Raw genomic sequence first — 24413 nt, 5'->3', positions numbered from 1 at the left:
CAGTTTGTACGAATTTGAGTTCATCTCACATGCCATGATCCATCAACTTCGATTTGTTAGGCAACAAACTAATTTTTTTTAGGCAGCTTGAATGGGAGTTATTGCACTTTCTCTGGTCTCCAAAGTTATCCCAACAAAAAAGTTGTACCAAAGAGTAGCACCATTGCTTCAAAGGATGGGGAAAAGGGAGTAGTAGGTGGTGATGCAAAGGATGGGCAAAAAGGGAATGGAATTGGAGATCAATGAGCACATCACATGGTTTGTGGAGGCCACCTCCAATTCCAAAGTAAGAGAGCTTCACATCGGCAATGGCCATAGCAAAAGGGTGGACATGGGTTCATGTGATGTTGTTCCAGTTGTTCTACTGCAATCAAGGAAAGAAGCTAATTACTATGAAGTATCTAGCTTTTGCCTCATTGGAGAGTAGAAAGTAAAACAATTAAATGATTAGTTTTGCTATTCGCAAAACATTTTCCAGAGAAAAAGATTACTCCCATTTGGGAGCCCTTGATATGAACAGAGGGAAATGATGATCAGAATCCACCATTCAATGGAAATAGCAATTGATGGATTGATTGTATGAAGCATAGTAATTTCATGAGCTTTCACAAACAAGGACGACATAGGAGTTGAAGAGCATATTCACAGAACAGTGGAAGAACAATTCATTAAACAATACGTCCATGTGAATGACATGGATAACATCCCAAACAATAACCTACTTGAGAGATTCATTTCTCAAGTCGAAGAAACAGGTTAGAAAGCATATTAACATCTGAAAAGGAGGAAAACTTGGACAACTGGAGTAGAACGAGTATAGCTTCTAAAAACTCAGAGGTAGTAGTGTTGAGACTAGACGTCAGTGACTAACACTAAAAAACTCTGGTAGCTAGAATTTACTGATTCTGTACATCTTGATCCAAGAGGTAGAATACAATAGGTCAGAGTCTCAGAAGTTCTCCATGCTCTTGCCATGGTTGATCCCAGATGCCGATAACACCTGAAAACACATAAAATGCATCTCAAAATGGATATTAAATGCTGAAGAAATAAGGGCTACAACTTGACAACGAAAATATACTTCTCGCTATCAAACTTTGGGATGAAAGTCAAGAGAAACGACAATTGAAACAAATGATTAACCATTAACATTCAATAGCATAAGTTTATTCAATTGAAGATCTTAATCAATGGGGGAAGATAAGCATATAATATATATGATAGCACAAGCTAATAAGTGGAGTGCAGAATTTTCCAATACCCCAAGATCTGCTAATCTAGGCATGAGGAAATGGCATATTCATATTATATATATATACAGATACACACACGTTAAATTGTCCATAACTTTCTACAACTGTTATGTGCCTTGTGCTCCAAAAAGAAATTCCAAGTGTCTGACCCTTCTACTGATGCAAGTATGAGAAAGTGTTGTGTGTCCAAGTATCTAAAGATCCTAACACCTCTAAAACCCTAAAAAGACCCAGGTTAAATTGAGCAGAGCTGGTGGAACATCTTTTAGTGCAAAATATATCAAATCATCATCACCATGACTTCCCTATATAAAGAGATGAATTAGATGTCGACAAATTCTTGTTTCAGTGTCAAGTGTCAACAATCAGACCCCCATTATAAATGATTCCCTGTCATCTTGAATGGTAATATATTGCATTATCAATCAAATAACTGGCAAATTGAACATTGGGAAATAAACACAATTATCTATACCAACTACAGCTAGGATAATTTGCAAAGGCCACTTGTTAGAAGTTCTAACAAATATATCCTTAGTGACAGGAATGGTAGCTTTAACTGTCAAATCACTTGTTCACAGATAAATTATTCGTAAAGAAGATAACAATAAAGGCCTGACAAATGAACAGTGATTATACCTGTGCATTAACAAGATTTGCTCCTGTCTTCAGGTTGTCAAGATTTGCTTTAACTGGTTGATAAGCTGAGAAATCAACTGGAAGAAAATCAGACAGTTTAAGGGAGAAATTATCTCGAATGCCTGAATGCTCAGTTGGCCCTGAAATATTATCCAGGCCAGAGCATATCGCCTCACTTCTGTGGAATGAAATGTTTAGTGTAAGAAATTGTAGAACTATGAAAGACAAGATACGGGACTAGTTAGTTAACAAGACAAAGTTGACACCAACATTTACTTACAATTTGACAATTAACTATGAAAAATAGAGAAAAACACCAGTGATTTCCAACATAGAGAAACTTACTTAAGGTCTAAAATATTACATATATTGGCTTCTCCCAAATCATCTCCCATACTAATCATTGAAATCATTTGCTCACTGCCTGATTCTTGATGCTCAACAGTACTTCGATTGGCATCCTGAGGAGTTAAAATAGCCAAATTCGCTAGTAATTCCTTCTCAGAATCCAAGGAAAGCGTAGAAGAATAAACCTGATCTGTAACAGAAGCATCAGGAATCTCAGTCATTTCAGGAGTTTCCATAAGGTTAAGGTCAAACAATCTGAATGAAATGGCTGGATGCTGCTTCTCTTCTTTGATATCGATAGGAGATTCAGTCCCAACAATTGGAAACAGAGAGTCCCCTGAATTATTTGGGTCTGTTGTCTCAATTGCTTCCTCATCCCCTGAGAATTTATTCAAATGTAGCCAAGACTGGCTTTCCCACAGGGTATCAAACTGAGGGTAGTCATTCTCCTGGGACACCTTGGGTGTAAGAAAGTCATTTGGTCTGATAGTGTTATTGCTTTTTGTAACAATTTCCATAGGACAAGCACCCTCCTGCACATCAATTGTTGGCCCATAAATCCCAATGCCCTGCAGGTTCCCACTTAACTTGCAGTTCGGATCTGCAGAATCCTCAACAGGCTGCACAGACTGAACAATGCTGACATTAGATGCTTCACATCTTGAAATATCACTTTGATACATATTCCTATCAATCAAGGCGACCCCAGTTGCATCTTCATTTATGACTACCTCGGAAACTTCTTCAGGATCATCTGGCAATGTCCTTTCAGCATCATTAACAGCACTTTGGTGGACTTCAGAGCTTCTTTGTGCAAACGACGATCGACGCTTCTTGGGCACTTTTACACGACTGATTAATTTCACCAGGTCAATGTCAGATGCTCTTTCTCGTTTTAACATGTTTTCACCGGACACACTTTCTTGTTGATCATCTCTCTTATATCTTCCTTCTGAATCCCGTAACCTGTGACTAGAATCTCCCCTAATGCTAAAATAGCTCCTCTTCCATCTAGTGCTATCGCAAGATCTGCAATTCTCCTCTTCTGACTCTGATTCGTGAGTAACTTCACTCCTTGAATGCCGCAATTCATCAGGAGCTCTCCGTGCTCTGCTTCCATATTCATCAAACTTATTGTGCCTAAACCTATTATTGTCTCTTTCGACAGAATATCTTTCATCTCTCGACCTTCTCCTCTTCCTTTCCTTCTCTCTGTTCCAATCCAAACCAGGAAGACACTCTCTACTTCTGCTCCTCCAATTCCTCCTCACACCCTTTTCATCACCAACATTTATGCCAACATTATATCTCCTCCTCCGAAATCCCACCTCACGACGGGCATTGTTGATCTGGTCGCCGTGAGTTGAATGCACTCCATCCTTCTCTTTAACTTCCTCATTTCTATCGCTGTCCAACTTTACTGGGAGCAAGCTAGCAGAGAGAAATCCCTTTGAAACCAAGTACTCCGCCGCGAGCCGCCCAGCTTCCAGCAAGATGCCAGCTTTCTGATTACTTTCCTCAGAACCATACTTCTTGAAGCAGCATTGATCGAATCGGCACCGTCCACTGTTCCGGAAATGGGAACTGGGATTGTGATTCTTATGGCGACTCGCAGGGCTACGCGGCGATCGCCGCCGGTATGAGAAGCCGGACTTCTTCGGGCTTCGATTCCCAGCTCGCATTCCTCTCTCTGCTCTCAATTCTCCAATATTTCAGCCGATTAAACAAACAAGAACCCTAAAATTTCCGAAAAGAGAAATTCTCAAGATGGTCCTTTCACCGATTCAACCAACGAACAGAACCCATCAACCATTTCACTGGATTCATCCACATCTATTTTTTTCCCCCCCTGAGATCAAGAGGCTAGCCCATTTCTCCACCAAAAAGAGTACGGAGAAGGATCGAAACGAAATGGCGCATTCTAATCAAGCATTGGGCGTTCTCCTGGACACGAGGAGTTCGATTTCGACCGAGAAATTCTAGGGCTTCAACTTCGAAGAGGGGATTCACGTCCTCCAAGTGAGGGGATTTGAGCTTTCTATTGTTAGTGGAATAAGAAGAAGTGTGAGTACCATTTGGTTTTTTGAAGAAAAGTTGGGTGCTAAAAAATATATATATAAATTCCTTTTATTATGCTCGAATAAGTATCTACCGTTCATCTCTACCAAACAAACTCGATCAAAGAGATGTGGGGTAGATAGGGGATTTACGCGTAAACATAAATTAATGCAGTGGCTCATACGAAAGGAATCTCGGTAATAACAGCAAACGGATGCCACGTGGCGTCGGAACAGGCAAGAAGAATGGCGCGCTTATATGTCAGAGGATTGCCTGCGCCCTCGGATGTAGTAAATTTCTGCACTCTCTATAAAGTCAACCTACCGTAAGTTAATGCGGTTAGTTTAACGAAAACAAATTAATTTCATAGAAACAAAAATGAAGATAGTTTGACCATATTCCCTTTGCTTCTCTTTTATCTCACCCATTTCGCATGGCTTGCCTCTATATATAGAAGAGTATTTATTCCACATGTGTCTACTCTCTTTGAAACATTATTCAGATTTTGTTACATCGGCTGCAGTTTTGACAGTCCAAAACTGCAAGCATTTATCAAAGAGAATTGCCATCTACGCACGCATCACACCTACAGAAGGATAAATAAGAACATGGGGGCAAAGCATAGAACCACCCTTGAGCAACTTCAATCCATCCAGCCATTGATTCGTAACTATCTGGGAAGGCGAGCTCTTTCGAGTTTAGCTTCTCATGTGTGATCTGATCCTGCAGGATATTTCCAGGAGGTTATATGGAATAGAATGAGCATGAAAGAATCTCTCTAGCTAACAATGCAAAGTGAATTTTGCGGCTAAATTATCCAGGAAATTATGGACCTCGAGGCACGCCTTCTTGTCCTTCCGTCTGTGATGAGAACATCTGCATTACAGACCTCAGTACTTCTGAGACTTGCCCCTGTGCTTCTCCAAAGTTCAAATGGATATTTGCATCTGCTTGTGGATCAGGTTCACCGGATTCCCTTCCATTTCCAGTAGATGACCTCTCATGTGCCTGCTGTGTTCCGGTAGACAAGGCCATGTTTCTGAAGATGTCAGCAAACAGCGGAGGAACGGGAGCATTAGTGGTTGAACTTGCAGACTGTGTAGACTCTTGGCCATGGTTTGAGGTCATGCTGCCGAAAATATTTGACAGATTTATAGGAATGGAAGCATTCATGGGGAAGGAAGTGAAGGATGCACTGCTGTTTGGTGGCCCTGAAGATTGTGAAGCTGATTCTTGACCAAGGCTTGAAGCTACGCCCCTGATGATATTGGAAACAGGGAAGGATGTAAAGGGAGCACCGCTATCTGTTGATCCTGCTGTTTGTCTAGATTCTTGGGCATTATGTGACTGTGTGTTCTAGAAAGCAGCAAGAAACAATAAACAACTTAGATAGCTAATAGAAAACTTAAAGGTGTGCAAAATGTGATGCTTTTCACATATAAAATTTTTGAAAGGATATAGACTTAGCGTTAACCCCAAATGGTCTAGAAGTTTGATGCTTAAAAGGACTTATGACAAGCAACTAAGTGAGTTAGCAGAATTTACCTTATCCCTTTGTCAGATATAATATACATCACTCACTTGAAATACGAATTATTCACTACTAATAACCTCAGTATCAAGGTCTGCAGCTGGCAGCTTTATTGGACATGCACAATCTAAGCCCATGGCAACTTGGAGCCATACTTGGAGCCAGACTTCAGTAAAATTGGTGGGAGCTCAAGAGAAGATGGGAAATTTAATCTGTTTCTAAAGGAAAATAGATCCAAGTATCCAACCAACTACAATCATAAAATAAAGGCATATCAGCCTCATTTCTACCCTACATCGGAACTGAGGAGGGGAGATGTACATATCTACCCTCATTTCTGAGGAGGTTGTTTTTAAGTCATGGACCATGACCTCTTGTATGCAGGCAAACCTTACAGGCAAACTAAATGACACCCTCTAACCAACTAGAACCATAAAAATGGAAAATATGATTGGCAATTAGAACATAACAAGCCAATCTAAATTGAACTAGTCATTTAATTTACATTGTAATGAAACAGTCAGGTAGCGAGATTAGTACAAGCTATGCCAATCTGTATTTAAATAAATTGTGCTTCAGAATTTCAGTCAAAGCAAATTTTTACCTAGGCAGGCTATTTGCTGCTCACAAGAAATGCTACAAGTATATTTGGACTTGATTGCACTCTTCTACAATTAAAGAACAATGACAATGAAAGTTTTAAGCATATGAAGTGAAAACAAAATCACATATCTCAGTAAACCCCATGAAAGTATTGTCAAATATGTAAGAATTCCAAAACTACAGTGCATGAAACAGCTATATTACATAATGGCAATCGAAAAGTCTTTCAATTTGATAACAACGTCCATATAGAATAAAGAGATAACATGTCAAATCACAATAATATGCATCTATAAATAATTTCTTATCACATTGTAAGCCGAGAGTACCTGCTCCTCTGCTCGTACTCGTTCCAGCAGTTTCATCTTAGTAACCTAAGATTTCATATATATTAAGATTTTATGAACAAACAGGAAACTGCACTCAAAAGGATATATATATGTGTGTGTGTGTGTGTGTGTGTGTGTGTGTGTGTGTGTGTGTGTGAGTGAGTACCTCAATGTTCTCTTGAATTGTTCTATTACTAGGATCCAGCTGAGATGCTGCAAATGTAGAATGTAGGGTCAAAAATCTAGATGTTCTAGTTCAACTTTGCAAAAATCAGTAAGGCATCATTTCAGTATAACCTTTTAGGTAGCCCTTATATAAAGCATCGTGGTAATTCCCTTGAGCAAAATAAGCTGATCCAAGGCGGCTATATGCTTTGCTGTAACTGGGATCAATTTCGATGGACTTTAAGCAGTCCTCAATTGCATCACTATGTCTATGAATGTGGGTGTAAGCAGCAGCCCTAAAAGTAGCAGATTACATTCGCAGTCAGCTTACCACAAGATAACTATGATTAAAATTACTTTTCACATATAAACATTCATTCCAATACATGCAGCAAATAAATTTAACAAAAAATTAAAAAAGTCGATGCCGTCAAAGAGGAGATCCTACAAAACTGATAATAAACAAACAAGGCTAAATTTTCATCATAGTTTTTCTGAAGAGATAAAAAAAATTTAGCGCATATCAATTTCACTAAGAAATGTAGCTCTCAAAGTGACATCTTTTAGTTCGATCATTTTTTCTGATAAACAATCAAGATCATTGAAATGCACCAAAAGAGGTGCAATCTAGTACATGCAAAATACAAGATCAAAGAGAAGCACAAAAAGTTCTGTCAATTTGGATATACAACTCCAGCAGAACTTGATAAATAATATAAAAAGAACACAAACACTTTAGACAAAGAAAGCTAGAAAAGAACAAAAACGATCCCTTTCAAGCTGTATATTGTGCAGTGTGCACTCTAAATTTTGGAAATTGCACCAAGCCACTCTTAACTATTAGAATGTGTCACAAGCATGAATTCTCTATATACATCTCCTCAGCAAAGAGAATAGTATGGGCATCCTCTTTGGAAAACTCCCATCTAGTGGAAGACATTATAATGGTAGGCAGCTGGTATCCACGAAAATGCTTTATTAGTATTGAACATAATAATATGGTCTTTATTTTCCAGTCCATACCTGTTACAGTAGTAAACAGCGTTCTTCCCACAGAGTGCTATGGCATAGGTATACAGTTCAATAGCTTCATGGTATTGCTTTAACCGCATAAATTGATTACCTGATAACTGTAGTATGTTAATGGTACTCCGCACAGTTGGACACATAAATAAATTCAACTAAAAACTTAACGATGTATGCAGTCTTGATCATCCAATCTACTGCAATAACAACAACATTAACAACTCTGGAAAGATATATTGGAATCTGATGACTAAACTTAATATGGAGAGGGTGCAGCTAGAAATTTAACATCAGATTTATCAAAACAAACAAATAATGGAAGAAGTGAATCATTTTTGGATACATAATAAGGAGAAAGATGAAGCAATCAATGCAACAAAGTGTTCGGTTTGTTGCAAATAAAAACAAAAGAAAATTTGGACAGACAAATAGAGAAGTCTCCTTCAAAAGAAATTAACAGCAGCAGTACCTTTTGACTTTAAGACCTCACCAAGGTTGGACAAGTTCATCATTTCCCCTTGATTGTTCTCCATTTCCTAACAATGAAAAAAGACCAGTGCAATTAATAGGCATACAAAAGACAACGTTATCAGAAGTAAGCTGTCAAAAGATCAAATGTACACTACAACCAATACCAAATGGAAGATAACTAGGGAAATAAACTATATTTATATCATCCTTGAAGTGATTAGCATAAGGCTTCAAATCTCAATAAACTGTGCCATTTCTCTATTCGACTACTAAATTTGATGTGCTGTGTCAGTGTCAGCCATCCAATTTTCCAAAGCACCACACATGACAACTTGAGCCACATCAAGGATTGAACAAAAAGGAGAATCCCTCTCATAAAATGCATTTGAGCTGTATAAAGTATCGACAATACTGTTGACAGTTCAACTATTAAATTCATGTGCTAAAACATAACTACTGCATTCGATTCAGTTGGAAAAGGGACTCCAACCTTAAATAGTGATATAAATATGCATCATTAGATGCCATAGCTCACTCCATCATTCTATTTTCTAGCACAGTTTAAATTAGTATTATCATATAAGGGCCAACAAAATAGCTAAAGCAATTGTCGCTTGAATAGATATTTAGAATGAGGTACCCTTACAAAGAACTTGGAATAGAAGTATCAGAATAGTTTTCCATGACTAGTCCACTAAAAGGAACCCAGGCCAGATGTTAGTGGAATACTACCTATTAAAATTGTCCACCAGTCAATATAATTTATCTAGGACTCAGCCTGTTTATGTATATTCATGTTCAACATGTAAAGATAGACAAGACAAAAGAAAATGGTCGTACTGCTACTGCTTCATCAAAGAGCCGTGTTGCTTTTGCTATTTGAGCAGGATCTTCAACTCCAGCAGGAGAACTTCTAAAGAAATTAATTTTGTCAAGTGCAGCATAGAACCTTCCAAAAAGTTCATCTCTTGATACACCTTTTATGACATGAGATAAAATACATTAATAACGAATTGTAGAGTAAGCAGATTCCATGAATGAGACATTGTTGTATATATCTTTGACCAAAATGAAATTCAATGTGTATAGCAAGAGTGCAAGCTTAACGGCATGTCCTTTATATGTTTAGATAATAAGAATTATGTCAGTACTAATGATTAAATCAATCTTTACCATTGTAAATGTCAAAAAATAGAAGAAAATAACAATGAAGAATGGATACAAGGAAGCAAAATTTGTGAACATTAAGTAACTGCTTAAAAACAGTGCCTTTAAGTTCACAATTAGCTAAATTGCAGAATATTTGATAAATGGAGTACAGTAAACATCAGCTATATTTCCTTATAAGATGGTTTCCTTTTTCTTTTATGGTAAGTAAAGGTAATATTTGGAGGAGCTATGGTTTTATATTGTTCTAGCAATCAAAGAGGAACTAATAGGACCACACAAAGATTTACAAGACATTGACATCCTGGATCCAGATGAGGAAGAGTCAATTGACTTGGAATCTTGGGTTAAGAAAAGATTGGATTCACTTAGGACTCCAATTCTATCGGTCTGCAGTTAAATGAATAAAATAAAATCAGAAGAGGAGAAACTGCAAGTCTGTTGATCGATATATCAAAATTCACTTGATGTTCCTGAGCAAGAATATGTCAAGAACTTTCAACTAATCAAATGGGTTGAAGAAATAAAATTTAATATAAGTCAGAACTTTAAAGATTTAATTGAAAAAAATTAGTGTGTCAATTTAATTAAAATTGATCAATACAAGATCAAGTGCTATATCTAACTAGCGAATCTGGTTCCCTTCTTCATCAACATCTATCTAACTAAGAAAAATGAAACAATGGAAGGTGAATAAAAAAGAAAGGAAAAGCAAGAACCAAAATATCAAGCAAATTTTGGAATAATTAATAATTAATTTGGAAAGCTCGCAAGGATCCCTTATTATACTAGTCATCTTCTTATATATGAGCTTTCAAAAAGTAACAGTCAATCTGCAATGCTAGGAAAATAATGATAACAGTAATAAGAAAAGATATTTATGATTGGTTTGCAGGATTCAGCCAATTGGATCCTTCTTGGTTAAGGTAAATTTCTAGATTTGGTGTAATATGGGCTATGATACTTGGTATTGTGGAAAAATTAGACAAAGCGAAGGTACAACATTGGAAATTTACATTCATACCTAAGTCACGAGAACCTTCAGCTGAACCTTCACTCTGCTAAAGAAGGAGAGAAAATTTAAGACCATAACTTACTTTCAAAAACTAATTTCCATGTAAGAAAGAGAATAAACACAAAACTGGAAATAATCCTGGCAACAGAGAACATATAGAACTTTAAGTAAGAGAAAGTATAATAAAGTATTCAGCTCAGAAAGCTCGGTGATAGAAAAACAGATGCATATTGGTCAAACATTAGATATCATGGAAGCTGAATATGGTACTTTAAGCTTCAATAATAATGATTTTCTGGCAATAATAATTCTTCTAAATGGTGTTGAAACATCAATTTGATGTGAGGTAATAAGTTAAAATTTTGCACCAAAGACATGTCATTCACATGTTACTGCCTTACTACGTCTAACTAAGGGCTATACAACCTGACTTGAATGGTAATTATAAAGGTATAAATAAAAAAGTACAGAAATTGATAAATATTTCCCATGCACAAAAGCGGACTGCCTGGAGAGTTATACACGTACATTAAACAGTATGCACCTGTCCTTAATATGCTAGTTGGTACATCGTGTAACTTTGAAGTCTACATTTAGTTTCTTGTCGATCTTACATATACATGTGCATACAACCATCCATCTATCCATGGACATAGATGCATTTCTAACATTTTATGCACGGTTTGCTACTCTTTTATAACTTAATGCAGCATTTCACTTATTGGTCAAAATCATAAAAATATAACTAATCACAACTTAAGATATAGCAAGGTTCCATGCTTCAGTAGTGAACATTCTTGCGTTGAGACAGGTACATACTTTCTGTGGTAACGAGCAGAAAGCTGAAGATGTGAAACAAAAAATTGTTAGTTATATTGACAAATCACAGCAGAGAAAGGAGGTTGGGAATTGCATTTCTTGATAATCAAATTTCAGGACTCGGAGTATGGAATATCTTTCTCTAGATCTGGCAATCAAGATTCTGCTTGAGAGTTGAGAAAACAAGAGGCTCTGTACTATCTAATTTAATATTACATATAAACCTACACATCTCATGTTTCTATAGTATAGATTCATCCTTTTATAGGAATTTCTTGCATTCAGCACCTTTTTGTTTCTTATAAGATAAACTTACTTACTAGATTACTTGAGTGCAGTCATACACTATGAATCAGTTCACCAGATAACAACCAAGAAAGGGCACATAATTTTAATAGCACGTAAGATGGGACAGCATTGACTTGAATACCAGAAGAACAAACAATAATAACATATACAGATTAAAAATAGATAATTAGATATAACATACTCAAGAAGAGAAAGTAAACAGACATTTGATGCCCCTAAAATTTTAGAATCTTCAATATTCTGGGAGGTTGAGTTACTACAGGATGCTTTATTCTCAATTGCATCAGCACCAAGATCTGATCTTAATTTATGTTGTTCACCAGCTTCCCAGGAATTGAATAGGTCCAATAACAGACCAGGCGGTATCGCTTTGTCCGTAGATAATGAGTTCGGCATAAACACGACTTCCAAACAATCTCTGCTAACCTCAAGAGCTTCAGAATCAACCCCAGGAGCTAGTTCCACTGCCTTAGAGAAAACATTTCACAGTTAGACACAAAAAACAAAAAGAAGATTATCCTGGTACTGAACTTGTCAGAAAGTTACAATGCAATGATTAATTTGATTGATGCATAAAAATCTAGAATTATAACAGATTTTGATACAATGCTCAAAAGTAACTTACAGACTAAATATCTCAGACATGACAGTACCCTACTACTGGAGGGCTCCTTTTTTTGCCCAAACTAAGTCGTCCTTGCTTTAGGCTGCATATCTCAAAATCATCTCTAAAAATTTCCACACATAGATTTCACTAGACATGTATTACTGATGACCACCTAACATCATACTTCTTTCAATCTTCACCCAACCGTCACTTCATTCTCACTATATGGGCCTCTCCATCCAACTATCGGGACTCGCCACAAAGTTGGTTGAACAATTGCAGATTGCCACTTTTTCACATTTTCATAAAAACAAATACTTCCACAAATGAACACTCTGAACAAACCAAAGTTGTCCCGATAAGATGAAGAATAATTCTTCATCGAAATTATACACCAAAAGGTATTCAAATTTTTGGAGTAAACTCTCTTTCGTACAGCAAATATGTGATGTGATCTATATTCAAATTGATCACGATATCGTATTCGGAAGCACGAAGAAGATGAATTGCTAACTAAGACTCACGAGAAGCGAACAACCGCACTTGCAAATTATCAAAGTTACGAGCTTTTCTTGGTTTCTTTGTATTATAATGCTACGGATATGGAAGGCTAGGGTTGACGAACCGGAGTTAAGGAAATCGAGGAAGGCGAGGACGATCCGACGGCAGGAGAGAGAGTCCGACCTCGGATTCCCCATCCCCTCTTCTTCTTCTCCGACTACTTTGATCTTGCTTCGCTAAGTCGCGGGGAGAGATTAAATTAGTACGCTTTCGATAAGACAGCGAGACAGAGGGGTTTAGGTCAAACCGTGGAGGAGAGCAGACGGAGACCCGATGTACCCGGGAAATGGTATTCCCATGAAATCCTTTTGGCACGTGCGACGCACGTTGGAGAAGCTATGAGAAAAAGGGGGAAAAAAAGTAAGTTTGGGGGTGTTATTTGAAATTTTCCTTTTGCTTTGGTCGAGTTTGTACTGGACCAGCACCACGATTGTATATGAATCACTTGTCGTGCAAGATTGTTAAAGGAAAAAAAAAATTTCATTAAATTATTTTAATGAAAGGTCGGTGGGCTAGCAATTTTATTTATTTTTATCAAGTTTTATAAGCTTAATACACAGAAAAGGAAAAAAAAAAAATATATATATATATATATTGATATAGTTTCACTATCAGCGTAATAAGAAAAAATAAGCATCAAAGCAATAAGGTGTCGGCGTTGGCCAAAGACTGACATAGAATAAGAAAAAGAGAAAGGAAAAGAAAGGGGGACGATATAAAGGAAAAGGAGAAGAGAATAGGGAAGAAAAAAAGTGGTGGAGAGGGGAGGAACCCTAGCATAGCAGGATTTATACCTATAAAACGAAGAAAAAAATAATTAGTGGTGGTGGAGGTTAATTGCTTGTGGATGCTAATTGTTTTTTCTTTTGTCTGGTTGAGCTAATTATGAACAAGTATTGATTGATATATTGATTTATTTATTGAATAACTGTGAAGATGTGCAAACGATAATTTGGTAGAAGAAATTCTCCTACCTGGATACTGTGTCAATCTGCTTTCCTTTTGTCAGTAAAAAAAAGCATATAACGAGATATTTACTTGCTCCTAAGTTGATCTGTGGCAGCATCAGGAACACTCAAACAAGCATTCAAAGAAACATCTACACAAACATACACAGATATACACAATGACACAAATATATACACACACGTAACAATGAGCACCTCTAACCTTAGATTACAATTCGTGCACAAACCACAAGATCCTTAATAGGGATCCTATTAGATTCCTTGCGGTATATAACAAGCCATATGTTGTTGATACAACCAAGAACTTATCAGGGTTGATATACAATGAAATCGCTCAATTTTAATATAGAATTGAATCAGGCCATCAATTATATGGATAGTAGTGTGGGCAATAAAACTATGCCCCCGTTTATTGAACTTTATGCTACCTATCTTTTAGATAAGCGTCCCGCCTGTCGAAGTGACCAAGAAACGACATCACTGCAGCAATCCACTTTTCTTCCCCCAGCCAATGGCTAAGATGTAGAGAATCACACAGCCAGCAATGGTGCCAATTGTGGTTTCCCAAAATCTAAAGTTGGAAGCTCTTTGTTCCTCGGCATTTGTAGGATCGTTGTAGAGATCGATACCGATGTTCATACCAAATACACCTACAACCACCACGCCAGCAGTAACTACCACGGTTGCAGTGGTGAGCATGACTCCCATCTGAAGCAGCTGGTTTTGCTTCTCATCTAGCATGATGTTGATATAATCTTCAGTGTCGTCCACATACTCCCTCAACTTTGGGCACATGATTAAATGATAATTAGGCACAGAAGTACAGAGGTGGATATAGAAGTGGACATTGATTAGTATTATATTGACATAAAATTGTAACTTTATATCAATTTAAAAGACATATAATTGAACTGAATAGTATGAGAAACTGGAGAATAACCGGTATTGTGATGGATATCTCCAAGACAGAAATTTCACTCATTATATGCCAAACACAAACTTGAGAAGCATTATCTGCTTAACAAGCTACACAAGTTTTTTTCTTTAGGAAGTTTGAATAACTATTAGTTCAATAATGTTAAGGATTGGAGAATTCTACTGGAGTTTAAAAGTAATCTGTGTGTGTGACTGCATGTACTTATGGACACGATACAGACAAACTTGAGATATATGAGCTGAATCACATAGCTAAGATGTTGGCACTTTATCTTGAGAAGGAAAGTGGATAAACATTCAATTCTATCAAGAAACTCGGTATCATTGGATCTTCACGAATGACTTTATAAAAATGACGCAGAATTATGATTCAGTCTTTTAATAAATGATACTGGCAATTCTAGCTAATTCTGCAATTAAATAGTCCTGAGTAATTTATATCTTTCAAGGCAATGGATTGATATTAAGATGCTTTAAATCCTTACAGGTTAAAAGCTACATACATGGGATAGTTTGTTCAGAGTGCCATCGATCTGCACAAAGTAAGCTTCTAGGAGCATCTCCAATTCCTCAATGTTTGGCTTAAAACCAGTTAAGGTTCCATTGCTGTTAGCTGTCTCACTTCTAAAATCTTCTTCACTGAGAACAAATTAAAAAAATTGCATAAATATTAATAAGATATTAAAATATAGCACTGCAGCTAAGTTAAGTATGCAAAAGAAACACCTGATCCGGTTCAACATCTCTAACCAAAATTAGGAAGATGAAGCAACACGTGGCAAGCTGGCTCTTCATATTACTAGTCTGTTGATTCAGGGAACCACTGAAGCATACAGTTCCTAAGCACATCAAATTTGCTTGGTGCTAAGGCAAATCAAACTGTTCAGCCATTGTATATCTCTTTATTCCTTAATGCAGCTTCTACCACCACCTAAACTCCTTACTTTCCAGCAGAATACATGGTTTAACAAGATCTAACAACATTAGCAGAAAATGATAGCTTCCTTATAAGGTTCTTAGATTACCAGACTTGAAAGCATTGGAATCGTCAGAGCTGTTATTGGATAACACACTCATGTTTGCGGATGTCTAATCTTTTAGGAAATAGTATTCCTCTGCAAGATCAATGTTCAAGTTGACCATGATGACTAGTGTTGTCCCTATGCATGAAGTCTATGGTTATTGCTTCACAAAATCCTTCCAGATTACTCTTCACTACTATTTCAGAAAGATGACACCTAGACATATATAGGCTTGGGTTGTTCCCGTTTATATATGATGTTCTGATATCCACATAAAATTTAACATTCAACCAGACTTCAAAAGAGATGAGATACGAATATAACCACATAAAGGATATATCAATAACATTCTCATCATACAAATTGTAGACATAATTGCAGTTACAGTCTTTTCCAACTGTCTCTTTTCTCTGAAAAAGAAAAGGTGCTGCTTACCTATCCTCTTCCAATTGAAATGCATCATTATCAAGTTCAATCCTCGATGAAGAATCACCAAATCTTTGACTAACAAGCTTCTCAGTTAAGTACATCTCAGCCATATCCATGTCATCATCCAATAAATGTTCAAGCTCATCCCTCACCTATCAAAAATAGGTCAAACAGAAAGTCATATTCTAACAATTAGCAGCAGTGAAACAAAGCTGTTAGGCTTCTTTTCTGAGAGGAATAAGAAAACAACACAAGCTAAACAAATCGGACATAACAAATAAATATGGTAGTAAAATAAGACAGCCTGCAAATGAGTTGGCTAAATTAGACGAAAAACAACATAAAAAATTAAAGGAAAAAATAAAACAAATACATATTATCGATTAAATAACAAACTGCTTTACTGATTCTACAAAATGATGAATGCTGAAACCACTCATACATGTGTGCTTTAAGTTCTTACCTTCTGAACACGTCCTGATATTGCCACCAAGCGACTCTTAATTTGTCTAACACGCTCAAGGTTAAGTGTGCTGATTTTTGAAGTCAACTCATCCAATGCTGGATAAGCCTCTTGCTCCAAAGTCAGTGTCTAGTAAAAAGTGATTAATAGAGAATAAATAAATAATCAATGAAAAACTGCATATGTCATCTCAAGATCAAACCATATTGATAAAGAGGGTGGAATTATGATGCAAGAGAAACATACCTAGAGAACCAAAAAAATATGCATATTTAATTACTAATGAGAAAAGTTGTTTGACAAAAAGTTGCCGCTTAGCAAATGTAGAACATGTACAGATAATATACAAGCTGCATTATCCAACTAATACTTCTTTGAAGCTACCAGAGAAAGGAGCTAGAATGATGTCTGTTTAACATCCATAGACTTTGGATAACTTTAAGGTGCTTTTATGAGTGCTAGCACATGATACTCATGGCAATTAAACAAAGTAAGCCTACTAATCAGATTGAAAGCACCTTGTGTTCATACTTTCTGTGAGAATTTGTAACTTGCTATGTAAAATAAGATGATAAGAGGAACTTCATAGAGGTCAAAGAATAGTACCGGTGGAGATACATATGTCATAATAAAATTCATTCTACAGCAGTAAATATCTTGCATTATCAGAATTCATGCACTCCAAGCAAGGCAAGATAGGCATGTTTGATACATCTTCTAATTGATGGATGAATTTATTTTAGGACTACAATGGAGAAAAAACACTCATATAATATAATATATTTAGAAAGAAAAAAATAGCATGCATCAACTAGTTAAAACCATGTACACTAAATGCCATCCAAAGTTATAGCCGAGATGCCTACCTCAGCTTCAAGGCACCTACAAGCAGACTCGAGGCAGACTTCAAGTGCCCTGAATTCAAATGGCAACACCTTTGCACTCCCATCTTTGTGAATATCCAATGCAGGAGTGTTGTTACCTTCTGCCATTTCACTCATCAAGCAATCATCCTGCTTAGGGACCTCCATCCCATTTATTGGCACTCCATCTGGACCAGGTGATAAAGGCCAGGATGATGTGGCTTTCAATAAACCTTCCCCATTCATATCGTCAGAGTCTGCAGTCTTTAGACCAAGAAACATTTAAATTATCTACTGTTCTCAGAACTTTAGGGTTCAAAGACAAATACTATGGAAAGTAGAATTCTAATATTGTGTGATACAAGTTGATTGTCTTATCAACAGATAAACTGAAGTGTGTACTGTGTTTACAATATGGAATGGAAAATTAATTACTGACAAACCTATCAGTTTTGAAAACCTATGATAACCACTGGATCCAATTTTTACAACACTAATCACCTTAATCTGTCTGAAAATGATTGCTTGGATGGTATTTGGACCATCATGTACTAAATTAACCTAGGTGTATCAAAAAGTTTCGAACAATGCCGTCAATTGTTTCTAAGCAACCTGAGCCAAATTATTGGCATTAAGGGCCATCCTTATCGAGATTTACATTCGCAGTCCAACATCAATTTCCAGTTGTCAAAAGACACGTAATTTTACACTTTCATATTTCACACTGAACGAAAAGCCGAAAAATTATGATACAAGAAACACAGAAGCATACAATTGAACAAAGAAATCAACCCACGATAAATAGAAGCTAGTCAAGATTAGAAATAGGCAGCGAGTTACGGCCCAAGATTCACGTTCTCGGATCGAGAATGAAAGTAAAACCAATGGAAACCAAAGAGCATTAAATCTACCTGCCGTTGGGTGCCATAAGAGGCGGAGACCCGAGATTGGAGATCTTGTACGAAGGGAACAACCATTGGATCCCTGGAATTGGGGATAAGCACCTCGGTGGCGGTGACAATGGCCTTGATGTGCTCCAGATTGATCACGATCGCTCGCTCCCTGCCTAGAATCGTGGACGGGTACGAGAGGAGAGGGTCGAGAACCCTCAGATCACGCGCGGGGAGGCCCGTGCGGTGCATGATCGAGTGCTTCCCCACCTCTTCGAGATACGAGCGCCCGGATCCCGAGACCACCAGCCACTCCCGGCTCCCCGTGCCCTTCCTCCTCCCAGCGGTCACCGCCGTCCGGTGGTGGTGGAGCTCGTCCTCCGGCGCCATCTTCGGGGACCGCATCCTGTCTTCGGAAATGAGGTATTCTAGGATTAGGGTTAGCGTTTTTGTCCAACAGGGGGGGAGGGCGCGAAGGAGAGAACGGGAGAGCTTTCCTACCTCAGTGGGAAGTCTGCGTGACAGAGACCGAATCGAATGCCGTTTAATTTGTTGGACGGATATCGTTCAAATAAAGAGTTTTTTTAACTATTTTAAGTCTACACGTTTTTCGCGTCTTTCCAGAGAATGTATGAAATTGATGGAGATATTAACAAGTGCGTAAGAAAATTAACAGTGTATAAATGCACTTCAGCCCTTAAAAGATAGGTTTATTACTAGGGCCAGTGTACTTTTTCAATCTGACCCAACCCAACTTCTCGTTCCCATCGCCCCCCTCACTACAGAGACTCTCTGTCTCCCCCCCACCAATGGAAGCTACAACCATGGCGAGATCTCTCTTCTCGTCGTCTTCCTTCCCCAATCTATCCCTCCCCTATCGTCCTCTTTCTTCTGGGGATCTCGTATCTTTTCCTCCCGCCATGGTTCCTTCTCGAAAACCGGCTCTCTTGTCCCCCCTCTCAAACCCTAAATTCCCATCTCCCCGAAGAACCCAAGGAGCCTTATCTCTCGCCGCGGCGTGCACAACGGAGGGATTGTGGAAACGGAAGTTCCAATAGAGAAGAGTAAGCATTGTTCTTGCATTCTTCCATCTATCCTCTCAATTTTATCTGCATTAATTGCTTTGGGTTTGTTTCGAAGAGTTCCCGCCATTTCCAACGGTTATGGATATCAACCACATCCGCGAGACCCTGCCCCATAGGTGAGTCAAATTTTTCTTTGGTACTTTTTGATGATTAACTTTTATTATTTGTTGGATTTTGGTATAAAGTTGAGATATTTACTGTTTTTGTTGTGTTGTTAGATTTCCATTTCTTCTGGTGGACAGAGTGATCGAGTCAAGCCAGGAGTTACAGCTGTAGGTATAAAGAATGTAACGATTAATGATAATTTCTTCCCTGGGCACTTCCCAGAGCGGCCGATAATGCCTGGTGTTCTCATGATTGAGGTATGGATTAATGCCATATCACAATTTTTCTTCTTCTCAACCTGTTAGATTCACTAAGTGCATTTGTTTATGAAATAAGTATGGTTGTGGACATTATGTTGATTGAGAATTGTATAAGAGCACACCAGAGTACTGCATATGATGCTCCTTGAAGTATGTTTCAGTATTATACCCTGCAGGATTACCACCTTTGTAGTTCTGTATTGTTGTGTCACTTATTGATTTCTGTTGTTTTATTATTGTGAATCTGCTATGCCTTGGATGATTCTAAAGGATGTTCTGTCTCTGCAGTGGAGTCTATGCTTGCTTTCGTATAACAATCGATCTACCTTTCATTGTTACAAAGTTTGTTTGACTTGACAAATGATTGAGTCCTAAGAGTTAAATATTTGATGAGGATTCCAAGGACGTGGAAAGGAAGAGATTGACCAGATGAGATCATACATCTCAACATCTAAGAATATGCAAGTACTTAGTAAATTAAAACATTTTATGCACCCAAAAAAATATTGTTCTTATACAGAATAGTACAGTTGCAGTAGGTAGAGTTCGTTTCATTATTAAATAGTATTCACAACATTACAGCTTGCAGGGAGAGCATGCAGAACAATAACTTCACTCTCATATTAATCTTTTGGCTTTAATGATTCAGGCAATGGCTCAGGTTGGGGGCCTGGTGATGCTGCAACCGGAAGTCGGTGGTTCCCGTGATAATTTCTTTTTTGCAGGGATTGACAAAGTTAGGTTCCGAAAACCTGTCATTGCAGGGGATACCTTAGTCATGAGAATGACTTTGGTCAAATTACAGAAGAGATTCGGAATAGCAAAAATGGAAGGGAAAGCCTATGTTGGTAGTGAGATTGTATGTGAGGGAGAGTTCCTTAGCCACTGGAACTGAATGATGTGCAACCAAACCATACTTGCTATTCAGATTATTCTCTTTCACATCCTTATGAGGTATCTGAGAGGAGTTTCTCTTCTTTCTCCAGTTTTAAGTTTAAGCCTCATTTTTATTGGCAGCATGAACTGGCTTCAGCACTAATTGTGAGACTGCATCTCTTCACAGTTCAATTTAGGTCCTATTACTTGCCCATCTGAACTTCTTCCTCCCACCTTGTGTTACATAGTCATCAAGGATAATTTGCTACTCTTGGCAGAATTTTGTAATTTTTTTTATTTGTTGGAGTAATCTGATTGTAAAATTTCAAACTTTGGTTCATAATATGTTGTACTTATTGAAATTTTGTTTCAAGTATTAATATTCAAAGATTTGGAGACGTATATCTATATGAATAATTAAAATAAATGAGAGCATGTGCATCTGAGTACTTATATTTGCAAATTAAATTGCTTTAATCTTCAAAGAGATATGGATGCAGATCTTTTATGTCTTAAATCATTTGCAGCTTGGGTCGTTCTGAATTGCTTTCATAGGCAGAATAGACAGGGCCATGCTTCATCCAATATCCACACCAAGGTTCATAAAACAACAACAGCACTGCAAAGGGAAAATTGATCAACTAGGGCTAATGAAAGAAAACCAAACGCTCGAGAAGACAATCATATTTGTACTAATGACTAACAACTTGGTTTTGTTCGAATGGAAGTGCTTAGGCAAATATTAACACCTATAAATCTCTGAATAGAGGAACTGCGGTAAAGATTGCATTAATTTGCAGAGATCTTCTCAGCCTCAAATGAAGGCAGAACGAGGATTACACACTGCCACCTTCCAAACATAAGCAAGTTTATAAGTGAACAAATAAAAGAAGATAAGTATCCAAGATCATTAAAATATAAGGAGGATGATACAGAATCTAACTAGCATTTTGCGCTGGATGGGCAAACAGAAGTAGAACTCAAAATGGACCGTGCAGTCCATCCCATACAAGGATTATGTATGATCCTTGAGTACTGCAAACTTAACGATAAAATTAAGCATAGGTGATGCATATCTGCCTTCAAGCCATCATCCTAGCTGACCTAACAAAAAGACTGTCCACAACCTTACCAATGTTTTCAATTGTTTCAAGTGTCGCAGGAAAGATTGCATCAGTCTTGGGATCATCAAATATCATGAGGCAACCAACACCTTGATCCAGAGTGCCTGCAAACTTCTTGTCAAGAATCATCTGTGACAGCTTCTTCTCAACATGATCTATTGGCAACTCGATCATCTTTGCTATGTGTGCAATCTGCACGCTTGAGTAAGGCTCGATCAACCTGCAGAGATTCTGCTCCAAGAGAGTGTCATATAAAGAGGAAAGGTGCCTGTGCACTATTGGATCTTCCTCCAGTTGGGCTTTGTAATCACGAAGAGCAGTTTCAAAAAATTTCAGAGATCGTTTCGAGTATGCATCAGCCACTGCCTTCATGGCATCCAAATCAGGACCCACGTACTGCAAACCAGCCTTTGAAGAGATTATTCCAGCAACATCATCAGCCTGGTTGACCATTATCTTGCACAAAAGCATGTACTTCAAGCTAAAGACAGCCCTGGGATCCTCAAGAGCATTAAAGGCTTCAAATGCTTCATAGAAGTAGCTGTAAGCAGTCGAGTAATCCTTCTCTTCTGCATGCAGAATGCCACTTTGCAAATCTATTGTACCCTGCTGCGCTGGTGGAACATATATGGCATTAGCAGCTGTTCGTGCTGCAGTTAGAGAAGCTTTAGCTTTTGGTAGATTTCTCAGAGAAAAGTGAAGTTTGCTCTCTAAAAGGTCGATGTCCACTAAGAGCAACTTGTCGTCTAACCTTCTAACCTCCTTGATAAGACCAGAAAGAAGGGCAAGAGCTTCAGGATATTCTTCATTTTCCATCAAGAGAGCTGCAAGCCTAGCTTCAACTCGTTGCCGGAGGAATGTACGCTTCTCAGCACGGGTCCATTCCACCATCTCTTTGCACAATGAGATCTGCAGATCAGAGGTTCCTGGTATCTTGACAACTGCATCTATGATCCCACGCACAATTTTTGCAGTCTTTGCCTTGGGTACTAAAGAGAAAAAGGGTCTGAGTTGGGTCAAAAGGCTTCTCAGCTCCTCAGCTTTTTTTTCTTGGGTAAGAAGTTCTGTTAGATTTGAAACTGCCTGTTCTTTTATTCTTAAGGCTTCTGGGGAGGATGACGGATTTTCCAGCACACGATAGAGGATGGAAATGGACTCGGAAGACTCTTTAGCCTCCAAGGCCTCTGCTATCGACTCAGTGGTAGCAGGAAGATATGATGGTTCCATTGCTGAAGACATTCGAACTACCTAAAAAGCTATCAATTTCACAAGATGAGAACAAGAATTGTATAAGAAGAAACTCGTCTAATCATGCTTCTAAGATTCACACAATAAAAATGCTCATCTGGAAATCTAATACAATAAGAGGTCCTCATGGAAGTTATAATATCTGCTATACGTCAAAGTTTGAAAGATCGTCATAGATGAGAAACATAAGGGAATCAAAGAAACAAAATGATTTGCTTGAACTCTCATCAGTCCCCTGAATTTTTTGTATATGGTTTAGTTCTTATAGCGAAATATCTTTTCATGTAGCCTTCTAGAAACACATGGAGCACGTCATGGTGGCTGCTATCTCACCATCTCAGTTCTTTAATTACAAGACCAAGAAAAAGTGCTACTTTTTAGATGTCCATGAAGTGTAAAGAGAAAAAAGCATATTAAGTACAGTAATTGATCTGCAGAATCTAGTTGATCTGCTTACCCAACTAAAGACAAAGGGTCAGTTTTGTTCAATTATATGAAACAATTTTCCAGGCACTTTCTTGATAGGATGAGAAATATAGTCAAGTTTCCCGCATGTCCCAAGGTATATTTGCAGAATAATGAGAAATTGCAACTACAGTATGCCACTACCATCAAACAGTCATCACCAAAGTGCCGAAGTATCTTCAGGTATAACAGGAATCTATTTCAGTTAGATAAGGAACCAAATAAAATCCATTAAAGATCATTTCCTCAACTCACAACTAATTTAGTGTCAATTAAGAAACAAAGGAACGAAAAAGGGCACCACATTTCCCTCCTATCTTGCTCTTCCCTGAATTAATCATCCTTTAAAGAGTAAAGACTAGCTTTTTCAAGCTAAAACAGTAAAATTTTCAGTCTTTTCATCACCACAACATCCATAACAACAGCAATGGTTCAAAGTTTGTATGGATCTAACTAACAATAGAAAAAATAACAAAAAAAAACCCGAAAATTAAGAGAAAATTGCAACGATTAGCGACTCCGCCCTCCGTGTTAGAACTTTAAAGAACCAAAAAAAAAAAATACTTTGAGAGCTCTCACTTGTTGGAGCGTGGAGAAGGGCTTCGAACTTGATCGTCGAACCCGAAGCTTGAGCTTTTCTTGGGCAGGAAGCCTAACAGCGGTGGCATTTTGGAGCTTTATTATTGATCGATTTGCGGGTCGGGTGGATAAAAGTTGAGCCCGGTGGGTTAAAGATCCGGCCCATATGCTGACTCTAATCCATTTCGGCCTGCAAACT

General features: G+C 37.8%; 5 protein-coding genes across 9 annotated transcripts; 1 reads left to right on the top strand and 4 right to left on the bottom strand.

The window, feature by feature from the left end:
* Nucleotides 1-641: 641 nt before the first annotated feature.
* Nucleotides 642-4288, bottom strand: LOC140787747 (uncharacterized). Its single transcript, XM_073136841.1, has 3 exons — nt 2238-4288; nt 1893-2070; nt 642-1000 (listed from the first exon to the last, which is right to left on the bottom strand). The coding sequence occupies exons 1-3, from the start codon at nt 3920-3922 to the stop codon at nt 950-952; spliced, it is 1914 nt and encodes a 637-aa protein (XP_072992942.1). The 5' UTR covers nt 3923-4288; the 3' UTR covers nt 642-949.
* Nucleotides 4289-4747: 459 nt separating this feature from the next.
* LOC140786318 (uncharacterized) lies at nt 4748-13218 on the bottom strand. Of its 2 annotated transcripts, none has more exons than XM_073134641.1 (11): nt 12966-13218; nt 11938-12197; nt 10615-10651; nt 9264-9400; nt 8422-8488; nt 7950-8049; nt 7059-7222; nt 6928-6974; nt 6762-6806; nt 5132-5654; nt 4748-5021 (listed from the first exon to the last, which is right to left on the bottom strand). In XM_073134641.1, the coding sequence occupies exons 1-11, from the start codon at nt 13036-13038 to the stop codon at nt 5005-5007; spliced, it is 1470 nt and encodes a 489-aa protein (XP_072990742.1). In that variant the 5' UTR covers nt 13039-13218; the 3' UTR covers nt 4748-5004. The 2 variants fall into 2 exon arrangements, with proteins under 2 accessions (XP_072990742.1, XP_072990743.1); XM_073134642.1 differs by having other exon boundaries at nt 10615-10648; nt 12966-13182.
* Nucleotides 13219-14041: 823 nt separating this feature from the next.
* LOC140786459 (magnesium transporter MRS2-F) lies at nt 14042-19092 on the bottom strand. 3 transcript variants are annotated; one of them, XM_073134909.1, is made up of 7 exons: nt 18974-19092; nt 18494-18878; nt 17586-17846; nt 16720-16848; nt 16263-16408; nt 15309-15444; nt 14042-14652 (listed from the first exon to the last, which is right to left on the bottom strand). In XM_073134909.1, exons 2-7 carry the CDS (start codon nt 18875-18877, stop codon nt 14347-14349), a joined length of 1362 nt encoding a protein of 453 aa, XP_072991010.1. In that variant the 5' UTR covers nt 18878; nt 18974-19092; the 3' UTR covers nt 14042-14346. The 3 variants fall into 3 exon arrangements, with proteins under 3 accessions (XP_072991010.1, XP_072991009.1, XP_072991011.1); XM_073134908.1 differs by having other exon boundaries at nt 18494-18882; nt 18974-19076; XM_073134910.1 differs by having other exon boundaries at nt 18494-18900; nt 18974-19014.
* Nucleotides 19093-19296: 204 nt separating this feature from the next.
* On the top strand, nt 19297-21200 carry LOC140787604 (uncharacterized). Its single transcript, XM_073136611.1, is given in 6 exon segments — nt 19297-19395; nt 19443-19536; nt 19613-19673; nt 19776-19807; nt 19810-19919; nt 20572-21200. Coding segments are annotated over 6 exon segments (642 nt in total). The 3' UTR covers nt 20818-21200.
* Nucleotides 21201-21562: 362 nt separating this feature from the next.
* Nucleotides 21563-24402, bottom strand: LOC140786574 (26S proteasome non-ATPase regulatory subunit 11 homolog). 2 transcript variants are annotated; one of them, XM_073135091.1, is made up of 2 exons: nt 24215-24402; nt 21563-23170 (listed from the first exon to the last, which is right to left on the bottom strand). In XM_073135091.1, exon 2 carries the CDS (start codon nt 23159-23161, stop codon nt 21881-21883), a length of 1281 nt encoding a protein of 426 aa, XP_072991192.1. In that variant the 5' UTR covers nt 23162-23170; nt 24215-24402; the 3' UTR covers nt 21563-21880. The 2 variants fall into 2 exon arrangements, with proteins under 2 accessions (XP_072991192.1, XP_072991193.1); XM_073135092.1 differs by having other exon boundaries at nt 21563-23178; nt 24215-24292.
* Between the last annotated feature and the right edge of the window lie 11 nt (nt 24403-24413).

This window comes from Typha latifolia, chromosome 4 (genome assembly GCF_019914945.1).
Source record: "Typha latifolia isolate L0001 chromosome 4, TyphaL0001v2, whole genome shotgun sequence".
Classification (NCBI taxonomy): domain Eukaryota; kingdom Viridiplantae; phylum Streptophyta; class Magnoliopsida; order Poales; family Typhaceae; genus Typha; species Typha latifolia.
This window is presented reverse-complemented; position numbering and strand designations above follow the sequence as displayed.